Below are 23,042 nucleotides of genomic sequence, written 5' to 3'. Positions count from 1 at the left end.
CTAGCTAACTTGCTCTAATGTTCCCTTGTTTTCACCTTCCAAGGCTAGAATTATAGGTGGGGTGTGCCTATAATTCTCAGGGATCTCAGAGGGGAACTGTGGTCTTTTTGTTTGTAAGCACTTGAACCACTAAACCATTATCCCAGTCCCAAATTTTAAACAAATAAACTGGGATTAGCTCAAACTTGAATTTAAGAGTAAGCTCACTAAGGTTATAGCAAGATGTTCATTTGCAGTGTTAAATGAAATATGAGAAGTCTGTCCTATTTAGAACAATATAAGGTTCCCTTTCTGGCTGTGTGTATGGTTTAATAGGAAGGGTTAAGGAAATTTGAAAAAAAATGTGTAGTCAGTGGTGTCATTAAGGCTGGTACTACAAGAGTGAGTTCCAGGATGTCCAGGGCTACCCAAAGATGGTATGATAATGTAAATTAAATTTTTCATCAGTTTTCCCATTGCTTCTAGGTTCGGTATCTGCCTCAAACAGCAGCCCTGCCTCTGACTCTCTGTCTTCTGGAGGCTGTCTAGGATTGGATAAGTTCAAAAAACCTGAGGGCAGCTGGGACTGTGAAGTGTGCTTAGTGCAAAATAAAGCGGACTCTACCAAGTGCATAGCATGTGAAAGTGCAAAGCCAGGCACAAAGGCAGAGTTTAAAGGTAAGGCATTGGCAAAGAAGCGCTCTAATACCTAGTTAAAAGTGAATATATGGGGGCAGATTTGTTTTTCAAGGAACCCATTCTCTGAGTAATTACGGAAAATGAGACTTGGTCCTTGGGTTTTTTGTTTGTTTTCTTTTTTGTTGTATTTGTGGATGATGATAAAATCAAATTAGTTGCATCTTAGTGTCAAGATCTGTGTATCTGGGTAAGGAATTTTGTGTACTCAGTTTCCAGGTTGGGATATGAACTTGACTCTTCCATAACTGAAAACTTAACACCCTTAGGACTTTACTTTAAATCATTTAGCCTCTGAGTATGTCTGAGTACAAGAGAACTCTCAGCACAAGTGGTGGCATAGGCCAGTAATCTAGTATTTGCATCACCCAAAAGCCTGGCCTTTTTTCCCCCCGGCCCCCCCCCCCCCCCCCTCGAGGCAGAGTTTCTCTGCCTTGGAGCCTGTCCTGGAACTCTATCTGTAGCCCAGGCTGGTGTCAAACTCTTCCCCAAAGGTAGTAACAGTGGCTGGTGCAATGCTTTACCTTCCAAAAGGGCTTTTTATACCTGTCCTAAGCAAACACTGCCATTTAGATATTGTGATTTCCTTCTTTCTTGTCAGGAAGTTTGTATATCACCTACCTTTTGTTTTCACATTTGTTTTTATCCAGGGTTACTTTTGCCATGTTTTTGGTTTTTATCCTTCAAGCTGCCTGGACCTCACAGTATTTTGTGTGTCTCACTTTATCATAAGACAAATCTGAGCTCTAAAATTGCTGAGTTTTAGAGGATATATGATTTCGATATTTTTGTAATCATTCATAGTTTCGATCTCTAGCTACTGGATGGGGAAGTACCTGCTGTTCTCAGTGTCCTCACCAACACATGTTCTCTTACCTTTCTTGACCTTCCAATCTTAGAGATGGAAGTGGCATATAGGCCTTTTCAGAGCTGTCCTATGATGTGGCTTTCAGGATAAGCACATTAATTTGGTGTCTTTTTGTGTTTTCTATTTTTGAAGGCTTTGGGACATCTTCTTCATCTTTAAATCCAGCACCCTCAGCCTTCAAATTTGGTATCCCATCATCCTCTTCTGGACTTTCTCAAACTTTTACAAGCACTGGAAATTTTAAATTTGGAGATCAAGGAGGATTCAAATTAGGCACTTCATCAGACTCTGGGTCTACAAACTCCATGAATACAAACTTTAAGTTTTCTAAACCAGCTGGAGATTTTAAATTTGGAGTGTCTTCTGATTCCAAACCTGAAGAAATTAAAAATGACAGCAAGAATGATCATTTTAAGTTTGGACTGACTTCTGGCTTAAGCAACCCAGCTTCTTCAGCTCCATTTCAGTTTGGGGTATCTACTCTTGGGCAGCAAGAAAAGAAAGAGGAGCTCCCAAAGTCTTCATCTGCAGGCTTTAGCTTTGGTGCAGGTGTTAGTAACCCTCCCACTGCTGCTACTGACACCACAGTGACCTCAGATAACAAGAGTGGCTTCAATTTTGGACCCATAGAAACTAAGGGTGTCTCAGTGACCCCTTTCACATACAAGACAACAGAAGCAAAGAAAGAAGATTCTTCTGTCACCAAGGGTGGGTTCACTTTTGGTAAAGTAGAGTCTGCCTCAATGTTTGTTTTGGGAAGGACAGAGGAGAAACAGCAAGAACCTGTTACTTCTACTTCTCTGGTATTTGGAAAGAAAGCTGACAATGAGGAGCCAAAGTGTCAACCAGTATTTTCCTTTGGAAATTCGGAGCAAACCAAAGATGAGAGTTCTTCCAAGCCAACATTTAGTTTCAGTGTGGCAAAACCATCTGTGAAAGAGTCGGAGCAGCTAGCCAAGCCCACGTTTTCGTTTGGAAATCAAACCAGTACTACAACTGGTAAGTATTAAAAAACTATTTTTTACAAGTTGTGTTTTGAAGTCTTGAGGGAAAGAGTTCAGACTTTTCTGTTTTAATTGAACCAAATACCCATGGCTCTGATGGGATCTAATTTTGTGAAATACAGCTGTAATAGAAAGTGCAAAGTGGGACACTTTATATATGTCTTTCTGTCATTTGGACATTATAATTAAAATTGATGCATTTTTATGTTGTTTTTATTTATAAGTATAATCACTTGTAAACAATCACTCATGAATAATGAGTCAAAGCATTTGAGAAACATAGGCAGTAAATATAATTAAACTCTAAGAAAACAGATAATTTTGAGAACTAAGAAAGGGGGAGGGTAAAAAAAAAACATTAAAAAGCTAAAGAAGGTTGTTGAAGTAAAGCTGTTTGGCTGGTGGAGTAGTAGGAAGAATATCATCTAGAAAGCCTGACTACTGTAATGGGGTTTCCCAGAGCAGTGCAATGACAGACGGCTGCATTTGTAGGGACTTTGAAATTAAATGGTCTAGGGAAATGTTAGAACATTGACCTGAGTATTTCCTGAATGTAAAATAAGACACTGAGGCTGGAGCTATGCATACTGCTCTTTAAATAGGATACAAGTTTGGATCCCAGCACCCATTTTAGGTGGCTCAGAACTGCCTGTAACTCCAGCTTCAGAGATATTTGATGCCTACACACATTTGGTTAAAAATTAAGTTAAAAGGACACTGGTCTTAAAAATGGAAATGACTGAGCTAGCTCTTAATTCAGTGGTAAAGAGAATACTCTCAAAGACTTGGGCAAAGCCCTGGGTTTTATTCCCAGCATCAAACAGTGCCCTACAAATGAAGTAATCTTGAACCATTTTGTAACTAGCCAGATTCAATCAGACATAAAAGCAAAATGTAGCTATTTTCAGACATGCAAAGATTGTAAATTGGACACTTTTATTAACACCTTTGAAAAGTAATTTGGAAACACTCAATGAATTATTAACCCCCAAATGAGAAATTCACATAGCCACGAGCAGTTTTTATATGTACTTGGAAATTTGTAAACAGGCTGCTCCCCCCACCAAAAAACACCAGAATTAAAATTACTTGTCATTTGATCAGATTTGACCTTACCTTCACCTATAGCATGCTATGCAGCATTGGAGCTCTGAGATATTGGGAAAGTGAAAAGGAAAGCTTGTTGGGTTATAGATTCATGATTACCATGTAAAAATCTAAAGGTTCCCTCCAAGTTGACAATCAGTAGTTGTACAGCATAAACATGACTTGTATGTTCTAAGTGTTCTAATTTACAATGGTGATAATGCTGAGCATAGAAAATGAACCCATTCCTGGGGGAAAGTATTTCTCCTGTTCACCTCATTTCAGTTCTTAGATTTTATACATCTTGTCAAGCTAAGCTACTTCTGAAATTTGTAGGAAAAGTGAATGGACAAGGAATTTGAGAATGGCATGCAGGCACTAATTAACAATCTGATGACAGTGTCAGCCAAGGAAATAGATGTGTACATTGCTAATTTAGGGTGCCACAAGTGTGACATTGTGCACTAGTTAGCAGGACTTACCAAATGCTGAGGTTCAATCAGTATTGTGAGGAGGTTAACTGGTTGATTTGTTCATGTGGATAAATTTCTGCTGCTGTAAAATGACAATGGTATGGTCAAACACATAAAAAAGTATACCTCGTTTCTGAGTTGGTTTCTGAATACAATGTCAAGTTAGATTTGGATGTGAGGCGCCGTGTATTTCGTATTAAATTTATATACATAGCCACAGGACTTTTTATTTGAATGTTTGAAGGTCTTTGTTTGAAGGTCTTTGTCTAAAGAGAAAATCCATAAATCATAAAAGGTAGACACTTTGACATTTCAAAGTGTTAATAGATGTTTATTTGATGAGTCAAACTATATAAAAATAATCTTAGTTTATATAATAGGAACATTTTGTTAGACAATTTGTTCTTAAGGATTTATGTTTGTTTCTCAATTATTGTTTTACAGATCAAGGGGTAGCAAAGCCAGTGTTTAGCTTCTTGAATAGCAGTTCCTCTAGTTCCATCGCACCAGCCACTTCATCCAGTGGTGGCATATTTGGTAGTTCCACCTCTTCCTCCAACCCTCCTGTGGCAGCCTTTGTGTTTGGACAGGCCAGCAATCCTGTCAGCAGCTCTGCCTTCGGTAACTCTACAGAGTCCAGTACATCTCAGTCTTTGTTATTTCCTCAAGATAGCAAGCCAGCTACCACATCCAGCACTGGCTCAGCTGCCCCTCCATTTGTGTTTGGATCAGGAGGCAGCAGTAACAGTACTGCATCTTCCGGGTTCAGTTTTGGAGCTACCACATCAAGCTCTTCAGGTAACTTAGTGATGGGGGAGAGGAGGTTTTGTAGTTGAATTGTTTTTGCTGTAAAGTGTGACAGTTGTAGCACATTCTTGCAGGTTATAATCTTGCTCAAGTAGCATTTGAGTGCCTCTAAGTCACCCATATCTAGAATATTGTAAGTTTTCACCTGTGGAGAAATAATGTAGTTCATATTAATGCAGTTCATATTAATGTTCAGGTTGAATATATTTAACTTTTTAAATTTTTTTTAACTTTTATTTTATACACATTGGTATAATGATGTCAGATTCTCTGGAACTGGAGTTACAGACAGCTGCGAGCTGCCATGTGGGTGCTGGGAATTGAACCTGGGTCCTGGAAGAGCAGTCAGTGCTCTTAACCACTGAGCCATCTCGCCAGCCTATGAATATATTTAACTCTTAAGAATAATGTTTTCAAGCTGGGCATGGTAGTGAATGCCTTTAATCCCAGCACTCAAGAGGCAGAGGCAGGTAGATCTTTGAGTTTAAGGCCAGCCTGGTCTAGAGAGTGAGTTCTAGGACAGCCAAGGCTACACAGAGAAACACTATCTCAAAAAACAAAGTTGAAAACAAAAAAAACCTGATTTTTAGGAAAAATATATAATTTTTCCAAGTTGCCTTTTGAAATGTCAAATTCTGAAGCAGCCAGATAATGATAGTGATTGTATTGGATATGAGTTCTCATACAGTGACCTATAGGTCACTTATAAGTGTTGCTAGTTGTTTTTTGCTCTTTTGGGGTGCCTGCCTCCCAGCTCCCAAATAAATCACACAGAAGCTTATTTTTACTTATAATTGCCCCGCCTTAGCTTGGCTTGTTTCTTGCCAGCTTTTCTTAACTTATCCAGACTACCTTTTGCCTCTGGGCTTTTTCTTTTTCTTCTTGTGTATCTTATTTTCACTCTTTTTTTTTTTTAAAGTAAGCCTATTTATCTATCTATCTATCTATCTATCTATCTATCTATCTATCTATCTATCTATCTATCTATCTATTTATTTAGTGCAATATCCTGTCTGTGTGTATGTCTGCAGGCCAGAAGAGGGCACCAGACCTCATTACAGATGGTTGTGAGCCACAATGTGGTTGCCGGGAATTGAACTGAGGACCTTTGGAAGAGCAGGCAGTGCTCTTAACCACTGAGCCATCTCTCCAGCCCCTTATTTTCACTCTTACTTTGTGGCTGGCTGGCCCCCAACGTCTTCCTCTCCTTGTTCTCTCCTTGCTCCTCTTCTTCCTCATTTCTCCTCCTATTTATATTCTCTGCCTACCAGCCCCACCTATCCTTGCTCCTGCCTCTTTATTGGCCGTTCAGCTCTTTATGAGACTATCAGGTGTTAAAGATCACAGCTTCACAGTTCAAATGTAGCATAAACAAAAGCAACACATCATTTACATCATTAAACAAATATTCCACAGCATAAACAAAAGTAACACACCTTGAAATAATATTCCCCAACATATAAGATAGATCATTTTAGAAAGAAATTGTTGGGCTGGAGAGATGGCTCAATGTTTAAGAGCACTGCCTGCTCTTCCAAAGGTCCTGAGTTCAATTCCCGGCAACCGCATGGTGGTGCACAACCATCTATCTGTAGTGAGGTCTGGTGCCCTCTTCTGGCGTGCACAGACACACAGAATATTGCATACTAAATAAATAAATAAATGAAAAGAATTAAAAAAAAATTGTTGAGCCTAAGTTGCTAAGTGAGTTCCAAGCTAGCCTGAGGAACAGTGTAAGACTCCGTCTTAAGTACACCCCTTCTTCTAGTAGAAGGTTGTTGGTTGCAAAGGTAGAGAGTTTTGTTCTTTAAAGTTTTTGTTACATTAGTGCATGTTTTAGAAAATAGTGTCATTGTTCTAATCATTCAATGCTTGTGATCGAGGTAAGAGCCTGTAAAGTGGCCTGAAATTAGTTTGTGGGTTTGCAGAGCTTCTCAAGAGCAATCTCACTACAAACCTTGATGTTGTTGATTTATTTTTTCGCTCAGGATCCTCCTTTGTATTTGGCACTGGACATTCAGCACCATCTGCCAGTCCAGCATTTGGTGCTAGCCAGACCCCAACGTTTGGACAAAGTCAAGGTGCCAGCCAACCGAACCCTCCAAGCTTTGGCTCTATATCGTCTTCAACATCGTTGTTTTCTGCTGGTTCCCAGCCTGCAGCACCACCTACTTTTGGGGCAGTGTCAAGCAGCAGCCAACCTCCTGTGTTTGGGCAGCAGCCTAGTCAGTCTGCATTTGGCTCTGGGACAGCTCCCAATTCCAGTAAGTTGTGTAATGACTCGTGGAATCTATACTTTGAGTCTGGTGTCTGGTTTTGTTTGTTTGTTTGTTTTTTAATTTTGAAACCATGTGCATATCTTATTTTCTGATGTTTTAGACTTAACACAATAGTGAAGTGTGGTGTTTTACATCCACCTACAAACATTACAGCATTTGATGGCATTAAAGTATATTTAAAACATTTCTTCCTCTGACTTAGGTATGGGTTGTTTCACCCTGTTTTCCTGTAGGCTGCAGTGGAACAGTGTTTTGATTTCCTTTGGGAAGTTTCACCTTACTTGTGCTTAGTTGCTTCACAGCATTTGGATAATGCTGCTAGTTACCTCTCATACCTCATCGAAAGTTCTTGTGGCTTTTTAAATACAACTGATTACACTGTATTTTAATGCTGTATTTTCTTAGAATTGTACCCTTTGATCTTTCTAATTGAAATATGAGCTCATGAAAAGGTTACAAACATGAAAGTCATCTAATATGGACATTTGCATGTGTGTACAGACAACTGGAGGACACATGTGATCAGAGGCCATTTTGATCACAGTCCTCTCTCTTCACTCTAATGGTGATTGCTGCTCTGTCCGTTGGACTCTTGTTTCCTGACATCTAGAAAATAAAAGTTTTGCCTGGTAACTTATCTATACAAGTGGGCTCATGTTGGATGCAGTCTTGTTTCTTTGGCTCTTAAATTTTACATGTAGCGCTGTTGAATGTGGTTTTGTCACTGTTGCAGAGTGAATCACTGAATGGCAGCCTATTCATTTGCTATTGGGTCTTAGCATTAGTTTTGGCTGTTTGGAAATGCTGTTTTGCATGTTATAGAGTAGAGGATATTGATCTTTGGGGAGCATATGTGTTTCTCTTGGTGCACCCTGAATAGAAAGTTAAACCTTATATTTTAAAAGGTATTTATTTATTGCTAACTTCCTGCTGGGGGTACCAGTTCTCATGCTGCTACTGTTGGGTGATAAGTCTCATATTTGGGTTATATGCATTTTCTATTTTTGTGAATTCTGAGTATTCTGTCCTTTAGTGGGGTTTTTTTTTTTTTTTTTTTTTTTTTGGTTATTGGTTTGTAAGGTTCATCTTACTTTTGTTTGGTTATTGGTTAGGGTTCATCATTCTGGTGTTTGTACTTAGGTCATGTGTACTCTGTTTTGTGGCAGCCCTGGCTGACCTGAAACTGGCTCTTAGACCCAGGCTGGCTTTGAACTCACATAGATTCTCTCCCCTCTGCATCCTGAGTGCTGGGACGAGAGGCGTGCGTTTATCACGCCTTGCTAAAATCTTAATTTTTCCCAAGTTTAATATGTCTAGGTCAAAGTCTATCTTAAACAATATTGTGTCATTAATGGGATATTTCTGCTTAATTTGTATAGGTTCTGTTTTCCAATTTGGCAGCAGCACTACAAATTTCAACTTCACAAACAATAATCCATCAGGAGTGTTCACATTTGGTGCAAATCCCAGCACGCCTGCAGCCTCAGCCCAGCCCTCAGGTTCAGGGGGCTTCCCATTCAGCCAGTCTCCAGCGTCATTTACATTGGGGTAAGAGATGATTTTATTTCATTGAGAATTTACACTGGTAAAGACGTGTCTGTTTCTAAAAGTAAATCAGGCAGTAATATAGTTAGGGTAATAGTAAATATTACCCAGTATCGGTTTATGATATTGTAATTTTGGGGATTAAATTATAATCTGAAACAGGAGCAGCAAGTTATAGGCCAGGTATAGCAGAAGGTGTTTGCTTGTAACAACAGCATTTTCCTCACTTCTTCCCATTTTGTTGCTGGTTGTGTTAAGTGGTTATGAGTTCTCTGTCCTGAGTGTTACGTAACATCGTAATGTTTTATTTTCACAGGTCAAATGGGAAAAATATGTTCTCTTCTTCCGGAACTTCAGTTTCTGGTCGCAAGATAAAGACTGCTGTTAGACGCAGGAAATAAAGGTCACAAAGGTGTTATACCCAACCGTTTATCAGCAGCGAGTGCCTGCTTTCAGATACTGGATTGTACTACATGCTGGGCTTATTGGAGTCAGATCTGTCCAAGGACTTCTTTAATTTTGGAATTGCCCTCATTTTTCTTTACGGAAGTCCCATTCCCGTATCTCATTCTCTTTTGAAAATAATAGCTAGACTGATGATGACTGACTGATTCTTCAGCAAAAACATTTTATGACCCAGCACATTATTCACTGATTGGCATAGTCTGGCTGTACCCAGGAATAGAGCCTGCACGGTGAATGGCTTTGTATAGATCCTGTCTGCACCGCTATGTGCGTTGATAAAGCGTTAGTGGAACGCATTGAAATTGTAATTATATCTGGGGAATTCTGTATAGATTAGAATCCTGTATAGATTAGAGGACTTTGAGATGAATGATTTCTATGCGGAGTTTGTGGTGGTATATGTGTGAAGTGAGTTGGATGTATTGTGCACAGAAAAATTCTGATAGAGAAAGCCTGATTAAAGAATGGTCCATGCTAAGGACTTGTTAGATCTAGTTCATTCTCCATTTAATAAGTATATGCTATTTCTATATTTTCATTCTATCGACTGTCTTGCCTTTTTCATTATTTTATTATGAAACTTCTGTAAATACAATATTGTTTCTGTACTTTTTGGCATAACATAAATCTGTGAACTTGAAATTTTAATTTTGTGTTAGACATATTTTTGTTGTTTGTTTAGTCTTGTCTCAGATTTTATTATGTAAATCCCATTATTCAAAGTTGCCTAAATCCATTTGGAAATCTTTAAAAAAAAAATTGGGGATTCTTAAAGTTGAATTTATTGGCTTTTCTGATCCAGTTTTGTTTGGACCAAAAACCAGTATTGTACAAAGTATTAAGCATATATTTTTATATTTACTGAAATGGACTGTGGTGACTTTGGATAATAAGGAAAAGTTTAATATTAAAGCCATGTTTATTACAGTATAATTAACATGTTAAACCATGGGATAAATGCCATCAATAAAACTTTAATGAAGCACGTTTCGCTAACAGTTCTCATAGTGGAGGCACATAATATTAGTGGGAAGGGTGGTTGATTAGAAATCCCAAAGAGTATAATCAGGCAAGGCCCAAGAGTTACCAGAGTTTGCAGTCTACAGAAGAGCCCCTGCATTCTGCCTGCTGCTATCTTTAATTTGTATGTATAGCACGCCTTAAAAGTTGAAGGTAAGCATACAACCCTTTCTGTTTGTATTGCTAGCTTCCCTGCTAGATACCTAAACAATGTTCATTGCTTATACTCTTGGAGATATGTCTCAGGCATTCTGAAAGCTTGTAACATTGTAATGGGCCTTTTACTGTATTACTTGAATGACTAGACTTTTTGCTCACTTAAGGTCCAGGAAAGAACTCTTGGGCCAGCACATCTTACTTTTGTCTTTAGTGTAATTAGGATTGGCATTTATTGTTTAGTTTGTGCTTAATTTGCCCCACTTCAGGTTAGTTGAGTTTAATTTACATTGAGAATTTCTAATGCTTTGTCCTCATGAAAAGTGTTTTTCTAACTAAAATAGCTTAGGCCATCATCACATACTGATATGAGGGTAGAGTTTTGTTTTTCTAATATTCTCCTTAATATTTATCTGATTATTTAAGCTTGATTGGAGTCTGGTGAATGCTGGAAGAGGTAACTGGGAACCTGTCTGACCTCCCAGTGATCTTGGAGTCCGGTTCTTAGGCATTATCTAGGTCCAAACAGTGGTTTAATAGGGCATATCCCTTTTCTCTAAAATGTGTAGGAAATTTCTCTAAAATGTGTAGATACTTTTAGTATCTCCCCTCTTACACATACTTTAAAAAGCAGTTTACTAAATTCCTACTAACTCTGGTTTATATGAAAATTGGGGATCTTTTGGTTCTCCAGAGTCTGCAAGACTGTTAACATCTTGAGACTTTTGATTCTTGGGCTGCATGTAGCTTTCCAGTCTTGGTGGCAGCTCCACCTCTGGAGCTGTACTCCTCTGGCCCAGCAATGATAAACTCTTCATTGTACTGGCTGGGATTGAGAGTGCTTATTATTAGTGGGACGTGTAAATGTACGTTTTAGGGGATATTCCCAGAGACTGACAGACTGGCTTTGGATAACAATCCTTTTCTAACTCTGTCAGGTCTGTGGATATCAATTTAAGCATTTAAGTGCTAGGTTGCGTGTAGTGATTATAATTTCAGGCCTTAAGGAAAAAAGTATAATTCAAACAACTGAAATTCCTTTTTTTAATTAATAATGAAAAATTTATTAATATAACTAGCATTTTATTAAAGTGATTTTTTTTTTTTACAAAGTAAAGATTTAACTTGGGAACAACTTGTTTTTATTGTTAGCATATCCTTCTTGGGGCTTGTATGAAGCTTAAAATTCAATGGAAATTATTGAGGGGGTAAATGAACAGATACTACACTTGATATACTCCAAAGACCAAGAATGATTCAACAGAGTTCTAGAAAGGGTAGCATCTTTAATGAAAACTGTTTGCTATAACATTGAAAAATGAGGATGGTGAAGACCTTATAGATAGCAACTATATTTGTAGTATAGAACTGTGTCATTCCCCCTCCCCTCCAAAATCCACTGTAGCCCCCAAATGCAGTTTGTAGATTGGCTTAGAACAGTAAATTGTCTGGAGCAATACTTCCACCAGGCTGCATTAAACAGTTTGCACACATGCCTTTTAATTTTTTTTTTTTTTTTTTTTCAAGACAGGGTTTCTCTGTAGCTTCTGAGTCTGTCCTGGAACTAGCTCTTGTAGACCAGGTTGGCCTCGAACAACAGAGATCCATCTGCCTCCCAAGTGCTAGGATTAAAGGCTTGCACCACCAATGCACAGCCATGCCCTTTAATTTCTAAAGATAGGGTCTTATACTGTAGCCCAGGGTGGCCTTAAATTTGCATCAGTGTTCTTGTGTCAACCTCGAGTTGTGGGTTTACAGGTAACATGTCCAAATTCAAGTAAATGTCTTTTTTGAGGAAGGCAGCCCATAAGGACTGGTTTGTAAAAGCTTTTCCCATTAAGATGGAGTTTAAATTTAGTCATCTGATTGTTATAATGGCTCCAAGTACCTACCAGTAAGTTTAACCTGAAGCAGCATTCATTTGCAGGTAACTTTTAGACATAATTTTTTCATAGGTATTTAGTGTAGGGTCTTGCATATTCAAGGCAAGTGTTAGCTCCCTGAAGCACCGCTCCAGCCCTATTAATTTAGGAAAACTTGTCAAAGAAATAGACAAACACAGATAACACTGTTGACATATTTATTGAGACAAAAATACAAATTGGTGACATACAAACATTAAAAATAGAATGGTGGCTTTTTTTAATAGGTGGGTCATTAGATACTGTTTGCAAGGGAAGCCTTTCTAAAGTGAACTACAAGGAAATCTGCACATACCAGCTGAAATGAGGAACTTCACCCAGGCATGAGTAAGGGCTTTGGCCTTTGGTTATGTGAATAAAGAAGCTGAAACAGTACTTGTTGGAGTTTATGAATACTGTTAATTTAGGCATTGTCCCCAAACAATGAGAAACTTTAATTGTCCCACCTTCTAAATAGCAAGTGTAAAATTTCAACTCCTTCTCTTTGCCAGAAACAGTTGTGTAAGTGAAACACTCAAATCACTGATGTGAACAAGTTCTTTTAAAGTTAAAACTTTTAGGATCTCCTTCTTGGAGAAGTAGGGGAGAATTAAGCCAGTGCTAGAATGCTTTAGAATACTGTCTACTGGCATGTGTTTATGGTCAGTTATCACAGTTTTCCTACCTAGAAGGTGGAACAAGATCTAGCCAGTGATGGCTGAGACTTTCTCACTGCCTAAAATAAAATCTCTTCCCAGTTGTCTGGATTGAATGGTAATGCATCAACAAGACTCCAATCCTAAGGTTTCAGCTCAGGGTTTCATGCTCATTAAAAGAACATCTTCATTTCTGCCCTTTTACAGCTTCAGCATGAGACATAGGAAATCAGTATTTCTGTAATTGAATACACTCATGTTCTGCGAAGGAAGCTCCACTTTACAACCCTATGAAGAAGAAACATGCCAGGTTCCCTTTTTTCCTTTTTATTTCAACTCTTGAGATTTCTTCCCCAAAGGGAACTTAGTTTGAGGTTTTATTGTAGAGGCAAATCTTACCACCTATATGGCACAGCTTGAATCCACAGCTGGATCTAAGTAACTTGCCCAAAGCAAATTGCAGTATTTAAACTAAAAAATTGTCTATTTTACTGCACAAATAAAAATACCCTGTGGAAACTACAATAATCAAATACTCTAGAGCTGGGTGGATGAAGCACATTTCAACTTGAATTTCCTTATCAGTGGCAAAAGTAGTGTCCGTACCAATTTCCTGATCTGTAGTGTAAGAGTTTGAAGAGCCATCAGGTCTTGCCAGAGCCACAAGCAAGTCCTATGTGCTGCTCTTAACAAGTAATAGGTTTTTTTTGGATTTATTGTAAAATTATTTTTAGAAATCATGGTTTATGAACTTTTACAATAAGCTATTAGATTCTTAAAGTGTCTGTAGACAGTAAATGCATTTTCAGTTTTAAATGTCAAAGAAAAGCCCACTGAAACATAACACATGGCTTATTCTTGCTATTTAAAACCAAGGAACAAAGATTGAGCTCTTATACAATACAATTTAGTGTTTCTTGAGAAAATCACATAGAAGAACGAGTAAGAATAAAGTTTAAAATGTACAGCGAGCTAACTGGGACACAATAAAAGCACACAGACATAAACCCGATAATGTTGCACCAACAGAGCAAAGTACAATGACTATACGCAAAAGTTTGCTTTAATGTTTTCCCCCAAATTTCATCTCTAGCAGGCTCAAAATGAGCTCAAAGACGCTAGAATAATGTCCGGAGATGATATTCTGCCTTGCATTAGAGAGAACAATTTATCATGGGAAAACTAATATTTCACAGGCTGCTAGTATTTAAGTTATTACAAAACACTGGAACTCTTTTAATACCTTGATGTTTTGACAGTCATGGAACTGTACAGAATATAGTTAGGAATTTGCTTGTACAGAAATAGAATCTACAGGTACATTTAGAACACTGGAGCGCAAACACTGGGAATGTTTGAATGTTTCCCCCCCTATTTATAGTTGGATGTTAGGGCACATGAATTCTAAGCTGAATTTACATTGAAAAATCACATCCCCATCCCCGCTCTACCCTCACAGAAGGCAATCACTAACTTACCTTTTTTTAAAATATAAATGATATGACAATATATTTTCATCATCACAAAAGTTCTTGCCTCCAAATACATAAGCAGTAAGAAGCTGTAAAATCCCACCACTACTGCAGTGAATTCTAGAACAACATGGAAGTATGACGTGAGGGACTGGTAGGCCTTCCTCACTAGCCCTTTTCTCCAATACCTACCATGGAGCCAGTGGGATGTTGAGTTGATGGTCTTTCTCAATGCCCACAGAAAACAACTTCCCTAAGAAGAGTTGTGGGAGTTATGTAGGTGTTTATAAAACACAACTGGACATTTTCACTCCAGGATAAGCCAAAAGAAAATGGAGAATTTAAAGCTGAAAATCCTTCCAGCAAATTTTGGTTATCTTAAATGCTAAAGTATGTATTTGTTTATATTGATTAAAACCATTTGCTTTGTTATCCTACAAATATTTAACACTTGAATTTAATAGGTTTTCCTTCTGGAAAGTTCCTGGATAAGTAGAGTCAACACTTTCAGAACAGTCTCCTGCATCACAATGTAGTGACTGCTCTAATTTTTAAAATCATCAATTAATGTAACCTAGAGATACTGATGGCCTTAATACATAATTTAGACTTGTCATTATTATTCCAAAGAGTGGAATTCTGGGCTCTGGGGCATCATCTGACTCCATTTCTTTTTACCACTATGGTTCCTGCTACAATGTCATAGGCTGTTCGATTATGCTGAAAAAACAGTAGTGTGATGAAAGCAGGGAAAAAAGAAGCAATAGAAAAATTCTTGATCAAAGCTCGTATGGTGGACCTAGAGGAAGCAAGCAGAAGCAGCACGTCAGGTCGTAGGAGTCATTCCTGACTAGGTTTCTTGTTGCTGTCTCTACATTCAGAACACAGTTCAAACCTTTCACACAATACAGTGAAACTACTTACTCTGCTCCTAAAGAAAGTTTCCTAGAAGACTACAACTTTGACGTGCATGGCTTTAAATAACTCGGGACACCAACAAGGAGACAGCACACCTACTTTCTATTTTGTTAGAAGACGAACATCCCTTTTCCATAGTCACATATTCCCATGGGTTTCTAGAATCTTCTGAACTGGGTGTGCTACTGCAGTCCTACTTTCTATTTTATCTGAAACACAATCTATTCTTTTATCCATTTTCCTGTATGGGCTCCAGTAATTATAAGTCTTAAAAGCTTTCAGTAATAGCTCAAAATGGAGAATTATCCTAACAATGTTAGTTTTGCCTGTCAGTGGCTGTGTGGACTCTGAATCCAAACTGGTTGGTTTCACATTCTTTCTCTAATTACTAATGCTCCACAGCTGTGAAAATGAGATCAAAATGCTGTGTTAAATTAATAAAATGCCTGGTATCTGAGAAGTGTTCAGTAAACAGTAACCATTATTGACTCATTAGAAGAAGTAGCCAGAGCTGGGCAATGGTGGTGCAACACCTGTAATCCCACTACTCAGGAGGCAGAGACAGGCAGATCTTTGTGAGTTTGAGGCCAGCCTGGTCTACAGAGCAAGTTCCAAGACAGCCAGCGCTACACAAACTCTTGGGGGGGGGGGGGAGCTGAATTAAAACACAAAGCTCTAAGGCAATGTGCATATGCTAGCAAAATCTAGCCTAATTCTGGAGCTTGTTGTTTTAGTTCCCCTGAATCAGCCAAATTGTTTGATTCAAGTGATCACAGCTCACTCGCCTCCCCAGCTTCCATTGCCACTGCACCCTCACTACAGGCATTATGGGTGCTACATGTAAGAGCTGGAGCCAGGAGAGGGTTGTGGTGGGTAGTTCACAGAGCAAGAGAAGAAAGCTAGGCACAGGGCACTGAAAACACCCAAGTATCTTCTCATTGCGACACATTTCATAGAATCATTTTGAACATTTATGCCAAAGGCAATGAGACACACACAAACTTCCATGTAAGTCCATATGATTACAGTGTATACGATGAAGAAAAAGACCAGTATTTTAAAATACTGTATAGAACCTGTAACTAGTGAATACTGAACACAATCCTGTGCCACTTAACGAACTCATTCTGAGGAATGTATGAATGATCCTGAGAATGCAATAATCAGTGCATTTCCAGAAGCTCAAGATACCTTGAAATTAGTATATAGTAGAATCTTAATCACTTCTGAATATGCCATGTACAATTGACATCATTATACAGTAGAAGATGACTTAACTGTACTCTTTTTGCAAGTAGATTAAGATAAAGAACTTACGTTGTGATGCTAACATTTGAGGAAGGAATCACTAAAACCCGACTTGGAGCAATGAGTACTGATGTATCACAGGTCACAACTCGAAGCCCTAGCAGGAACTTTCCTGGAGTAGCTCCCCCTGCTCCCCATATGCAAATTATCTAAGGAAAGAAGGACAATTTAAAGAAAATTAACTAAATCAATTTTAAAGATTAAAATTTTTTCTATTAAAATCACCTCATTCTTTATAAAAATGTCATGTCAGAGGGCCAGGTATGGTGGCACATATCTTTAGTCTCAGCACTTGGAAGTAGAGGTAGGTAGGATCGGAAACTTGTATTCAAAGTCAGCCTGGTAAGCACAGTGAGTTCAAGTCAGAGAGGGCTACAGGGTGAGACCCTGTCTCAAAAATAAAGTTACACTGGATGTGCCAATTAGAATCCTAGAAGCCCACTAACCAACCAGAGGATGGGGAGAGATGACTGGCAAGTTTGGGATTAAGCCAGGCTACATAATGAGGCCCTGTCTTGACATACAAAACACTAAATAAAGGTTTGGCCTGATGGCACAAGGCCTGTCATCCCAATTACTGGGTAGGCTGTGATTCAAGAAGTCCCAACTGCATTCAAGATTTGCCCTTGAACTCTGAGACGTTTCTAAAAAAGAAAAAGAGGCTTGGCTTACCTAGCATGTGGGGCTCTGGGTTTGATCTCCAATACCTACCCCTCTCCAATTAGTCACTAATGCATTTTTTATAGTTTTTAAAAAATGTTCAATATCAAAATTATCTACTGTATTTTTTGGCTCATAGTTTATGAAGCTGTTTCACAAGTAAAAATATATTTCTATAACCAGTCTGTAAGTATATTTTTGGACCTAACCTATTTTATGAATGTAATTCTATTTCCAAAACTGAAAAACACAACAAAGCAGTTATTAAAGGTCTCCTTTCTAAAATTTAAGTTTTTACTTGAAAAATGTTAATTTAAAAAATTGTGAAAAAATACAAGTGTGTACAGATGCTTCAGAAATTCTCATTCTTTTTCTTGGTAGAAACCTAAAAATTACACTATTAAAGCAGTATTTGCTTCAGTTGGCAGCTTACCTCATAGAAACAAACTAACAACCTGTATATAAGTGCCACAATCATCATTTTCTGCAAGTCTTCCATCGATGTGTCTTCATCGATTTCTTCTATTATATAGTGCATGGCAAACTTAGAGATGTCCCTGCACAAAGGAGAGTTTGGGGATAGATGAACTAGTTAGAGTTACCAGGTCAGTTGTGTCATTTTCCCCTGATCAGTCTAAGTCATAAGTTTTAGATGAAATTCTAAGCTGTTAGGTTCATGCCATCTAATTGTACAAAATACCTATGAGTTTATTTAACAAATAGCAATAAGTATATAAAAGCAAAAGGTGTGGTTGTTTGTACGTCAGCGGAAGAACACTAGAACAAATAAGATGCCAGACCTGAGGACATGATGGTCAATGGTTTTGTCAACTTGAAATAAGATAGAGTCACCTGGGAAGAGGAAATCAATTGAGAAATGCCTCTATCAGACTGGCTTTTAGGCAAGTCTGTGAGGTATTTTCTTGATTAATGATTGATGTGGGAAGGGCCTAGCACACTGTGGGTGGTACCACCCCTAGGCAGGTGGTCCTGGGTGCTCTAAGAAAGTAGGCTGAACAAAGCAGTAGACAGCATTCCTCCATGGCTTCTTCTTTAGTTCCAGCCTTGATTTCCTGCCCTGACTTCCCTCAGTGGGACTAAAAGCTATAAGATAATATAAACCCTTTTGATCATGGTGTTTATCACTGCAACAGAAGGCAGACTAGGACAGCAAGGGAATGCTGAACGTCTCAGTTTCCACTGAGATTCTAACTAGCAAGGAAAATTATAGAATAAAGAATAATAAACTAGGATGCCAACTGTGTCAGGAAACGAGCACCACAGAAGACGGTTGTGCAGACTTCTCAGAAATGACATTTCCTACAACATAAAGAATGGAGAGCAGTCAGCCAGACCAAGAGGATGGAAGACACTTTAGAGAAAGACTGGCAGGAGAGAAAGCCTTGGAGCAAGTGATAGGGCCCCAATTTCTCTCTGTGTGGAGATTGTGTTAAGACTGGGCACCTGGGGGGCTGGAGAGATGGCTCAGCGGTTAAAAGCATTGCGTGCTCTTCCAATGGACCCGAGTTCGATTCCCAGCAACCACATGGTGGCTCACAACCATCTGTAATGAGGTCTGGTGTCCTCTTCTAGCCTGCAGGCATATATGTAAACAGAATATTGTATCCATAATAAATATTTAAGAAAAAAGACTGGGCACCTGTTAAACTATGTGATGAAATCAGTCAAAAGAAACTAGAGCAGAGTGGAGAGGTGAAGTTCTCCAAATTGTCTGCTGACTTCCAAATAAAAATGTAAAATAAAGGCTGTGTTGGGGGTGAGATGGGATAGGAAGGAATCACAGTAACACCTGACAAGGACTCTATAAGGTTTAACAACTGTAACTGTTAAATCTTTTCTCCCAGTTCTGGCCTTAACTTGTCATAAACACAGTGTCTACCTCATGGTGGTACTAAGGTTAACAAAAAAGAGTCAAGTTCAATATCTTGCACATAAGAAAAGGCTTAGTAAATGATAAGAGCTATTATCCTAAGAATTTGCAATTCTCAAGAAAACACCAAACTTGGCAGTAGAGTGAAATTTGCTCAACTGTAATCAACCCCATTGAAATGCTACTAATTGATCACTGAGAGTTCCCCTACCATAGGCTCTTCGTGCTCTGGAGAAGTGTGTGTGTGTGTGTGTGTGTGTGTGTGTGTGTACACAAATGTATGGCATGTGTGTGCAGAAGAAGGGGTTGGATTTTTGGAGCTGGAGTTACAGGTAGTTATGAGCTGCCTGACATGGGAACTGAACTTGGAACCTCTGGACAATCAGTGGTGCTCTTAACCATTGAATAGCCCCTCTTTGTGTTTAATTGGCCAACAAGAAGAAAACCAATAAATTCCTGGCCAAAGAGAATGGTTAATAGAACAAGCCAGGTTTGGAGGCTCCTTTTGCCTCTTAAATTTTGTTTGTTTTTTTGTGATAGGATCCAACTGTAGCTCTGGCTGGTCTTTTTTTTTTTTTTTTTTTTTTTGCTGGTCTTGAACTCAAGAGATCTGCATGCTTCTGCCTCTTGAATGCTGGGATTAAAGGTATGTGCCAACAAAGCCTCGCTCTTTTTATATATTTTCAATAGGAATATTTCCCACAGATCTTAACATACTGAGGTTTCCTTTCTTAAACCAGCAGGGGGGTGACAGCTCAGTCCTCAGCTTGTCCTTAGAACTCATCCAGAAGGCAAAGTACCATACACCTATGTAGCATCTAGGGGGAAGGGAGGAGACAGGCTGATCCGGGGACTTGATGGCCAGCCAGTCTAGCTTACATGTTAAGCCCCTGGTTAAGTGAAAGATCATATCTCAAGAACAAACAAAACAGAACAGCAGAGAGCAGAAGACACCCAGAGTTGACCTCCTGGCTTTCACAAGTTCACATATAAACACAGTTTAAAAAAAAAAAAAGTTTTATAAAACAAAAAACAAAGCAAATACAACTGCTAGAGGATTTCACAGAGAAATCCTGGCCCTGGGCACCCATCACCCAGTCACTCACAGGCATGAGCAGATTTTACAAAGCAATATCTCTAGGTAGCAGCTCCAGCCTTTTCGGTGACCATTGTTAACTTACTTTATCCCACTGAGATGCATGATGCTCAAGACAATGGTCGCTTTTATAAAGAAGAGAATAAAGAAATCCACCATCTCTGCCATAAATCTGTGCGCCAAGGATGGAATGACATACTCTCTGCCTGTAGAAAAGGAAAAGGGGCAGGGGAGAGGAACACATAGGTTTAAGAATACAAGTCCGAAAATGCAGGGGCAAAGTAAAGTCAAGGTCCAACTGAACTAAAAAAAAAAAAAAAAAATAGAGCCTTGAGCAGCCAATGGCAATGATGTCATCAAGAGAACATGTTACTAAATTATCTAATGATGAGCGGGACACGGAGACCCACACCAGGAATCCTAGCACTCTGGACCCGGGGGCAGGAGACCGACTGCAAGATTTGCTACAGTAAGACTGTAGTTATTAAACAGAACCAGTTAGATGATATTTAAGATCAATAAGCTTGGGCCCAGATGAAGCTCATTATTCTATTTGTAACGAGCTCCTTTCAGTGCCACTGTCCTAAGGCAGCCAAAGTCCAGGTGATAGCCAGTATTGTAAACTAGCTCCTCCAACAACAGGGGGCTTGCCGTCTCAGTTTAACTTGGGATCTCTCTTTCCGGAGCAGGGAGATCACTGAGAGAACGGTTTGACACGGGAAGGACTAGAGCCAGGTCTAAGGGGAGAACAATTGGCATTGCGTGGCAGGACATTTCTGCCTGGTCTGGGCAAACGATAGCTGATGTCTGTGGAAGTTTCGTATCTCAAAAGCGAGCATTTACTTGCCCAATGGTCACTCCTTCAAGAGATCGCTCTGCCAAGGCATGTTCTGTGGGCTGACACAGAACTAGCATTGCGAGTTCGAGGCTAACCTGGCTACACAGTTAAGGTTAGCCTAGACTACAGAGTGAAATCCTTCCACAAGAAGAGCAGTAGGAGTAGCAGTCATTTAAAAAGGGGCTGTGAGCCACCAGTACCCCTAACACGCGGCCAGTGGAGCTAGACGGATCAAGAGTTCGAGGTCAACAAGGGCTAAACCTCAAAGCGAACAGAACCCTCTCCTCCGCCCCTCTTCCATCCCACTCACACGGCTCACCTCCGTTCTCACCCGCCTGCCGCCCGGCGTCGCTCGCCGTCCGTGCAGGGGTCGCAGAGCCTGCCCTGGTCACGGGGGCCGCCCGGGCCGCCGGCTGCACGTGCGGGGCCCGAGGCGTGAGGCCGGCGACGGCGGTCGCGGTGGCGCCGCCCGTGGGCGCCCCCGGCCCGGGCCCTGCGGCGTTCAGGAAGTAGAAGGGGTTGTAGTAGGCGAGCTGCGGCGGGGGCGGCGGCGGCGGGGGCGGGGTCGGGGACGCCGGGGCGGCCGGCTGCGGGGCTGCGGGCAGCGGGCCGCAGTAGGCGGGGAGGGCGGCCAGGCCGCTGGTCCAAGTCAGGTAGCCGCAGTACGACTGCCACAGCCACTCGTGCACCTGCCGCGAGTACTCGCGCGCGCTCAGGCGGCCGGGCCCGGCCGCCGCCTCGCAGTCCCCGGGCTCCTGCGGCCCCGCCACCTCTGCCGCCGTCTCCCGGCGCTTCCGGAGCTCTCGAGGCGCCTCCGCCTCGGAGCCGGCCGGGCCGATGGTCGCGAGGGCCGGGGGCTGGGGTGCGGCCGCGGCGGGAGAGTCAGGCCCGGAAGGGACTGGCTCGTGGTCCCCGCCGCCGCTGTCGTCCTGGCCCGGCGGACGGCTCCGGGCTTCCTCGGGCCCCTCTGCCATCGTCGCCTAGGAGGCACCCTCCGCGCTGCCTGTCACAGCGCCGTCGCCCTCCCACTGCTGCCCCTCCCCAACCGCCCGGGAGCCACAACTGCGGCGGGCGGGCGCGCGGGCGTCAACAATCCGCCGCCGGAAGCGGAAACCCCTCCCCTCCGGCGCGTCGCGGGGGGAGCCGGGCGGGTGGTGGGACTTCTGCGGAAGTTGGTTCCCGGTTATGCAACGGCGTTTCGGCCGTTCTGTTGTGTGTTTTAATCACAAACTGTGACGTCTTCGTTAAAATAACACATCGCGGCACAACAAAACGTGTTCGATCCTGCGTACGCACAGGACTCTGTGAACGTACCTAATTAGGCTACATCTGTGAGACCTTCCGCATCACTCATTCCTCTTGACAATTCCATCACCAACGCCTTAGAGACGCTCTTGTGGGGTTAGGACGGGGTTGTCCCTCTTGGAACTGCAACCGAATTACCGGAATTTCCAAGCGGGCCCAGACCTCCAAGCACAGCGTCTATTTCTTGCTTAATACCTTAGTCCGTGTATGATTTGGTCTTTTCATCTATACGCAACATCTCACATACTTATATCTTAATACACTTTGCTGTGTTAAATTTATAAGCCTGTTAGGAATAGCAGTGTGACTTTATATCCCCAGGGTCGTACAAGAAATCTACAAGAGCCAAATATGTGAGAATACTCGATGATGATCGTGCTAGCTAATAAAGGCTAGAGGCATTTGAGGGGGGGGGGGCTCAATTGAGAAAATGCCTCCTTCGGACTGTCCTGTAGGCAAGCCTGTAGAGCATTATCTTATTTGGTAATTGATGTGGAAGGGTACTGCCCATTGTGGGTGGTGCCGCCACACCCAGCCTGGTAGTCCTGGGTTGTATAAAAAGACAGGTGTGGAGAGAAGCCAGCAGCACCCTTCTATGGGATTTGCATTAGCTCCAAGC

The 23,042-nt window shown here is 40.8% G+C and overlaps 2 protein-coding genes across 3 annotated transcripts in view; one reads left to right on the top strand and one right to left on the bottom strand.

Moving 5' to 3' along the window:
* The window catches only part of Nup153 (nucleoporin 153), a 47,597-nt gene extending 37,410 nt beyond the window's left edge, over positions 1 to 10,187 (top strand). For both annotated transcript variants that reach the window (XM_050143559.1, XM_050143558.1), the window contains 6 exons: positions 466 to 657; positions 1,676 to 2,542; positions 4,551 to 4,904; positions 6,902 to 7,177; positions 8,572 to 8,740; positions 9,054 to 10,187. In XM_050143559.1, coding sequence (XP_049999516.1) covers positions 466 to 657; positions 1,676 to 2,542; positions 4,551 to 4,904; positions 6,902 to 7,177; positions 8,572 to 8,740; positions 9,054 to 9,138 — 1,943 coding nt within the window. In that variant the 3' untranslated portion in view covers positions 9,139 to 10,187. The remainder of the gene's footprint in view (positions 1 to 465; positions 658 to 1,675; positions 2,543 to 4,550; positions 4,905 to 6,901; positions 7,178 to 8,571; positions 8,741 to 9,053) is intronic.
* A 2,257-nt stretch (positions 10,188 to 12,444) lies between these two features.
* Fam8a1 (family with sequence similarity 8 member A1) lies at positions 12,445 to 22,214 on the bottom strand. Its single transcript, XM_050143560.1, has 5 exons — positions 21,438 to 22,214; positions 20,366 to 20,486; positions 17,727 to 17,850; positions 16,643 to 16,782; positions 12,445 to 15,206 (listed from the first exon to the last, which is right to left on the bottom strand). The coding sequence occupies exons 1-5, from the start codon at positions 22,090 to 22,092 to the stop codon at positions 15,062 to 15,064; spliced, it is 1,185 nt and encodes a 394-aa protein (XP_049999517.1). The 5' UTR covers positions 22,093 to 22,214; the 3' UTR covers positions 12,445 to 15,061.
* Between the last annotated feature and the right edge of the window lie 828 nt (positions 22,215 to 23,042).

Source organism: Alexandromys fortis, unplaced genomic scaffold (genome assembly GCF_014885135.2).
Source record: "Alexandromys fortis isolate MF-2015 unplaced genomic scaffold, M_Fortis_MF-2015_v1.1 scaffold_1, whole genome shotgun sequence".
Taxonomy (NCBI): domain Eukaryota; kingdom Metazoa; phylum Chordata; class Mammalia; order Rodentia; family Cricetidae; genus Alexandromys; species Alexandromys fortis.
The sequence above is the reverse complement of the archived record's forward strand: the minus strand, read 5'-3'. Positions and strand labels throughout refer to the sequence as shown.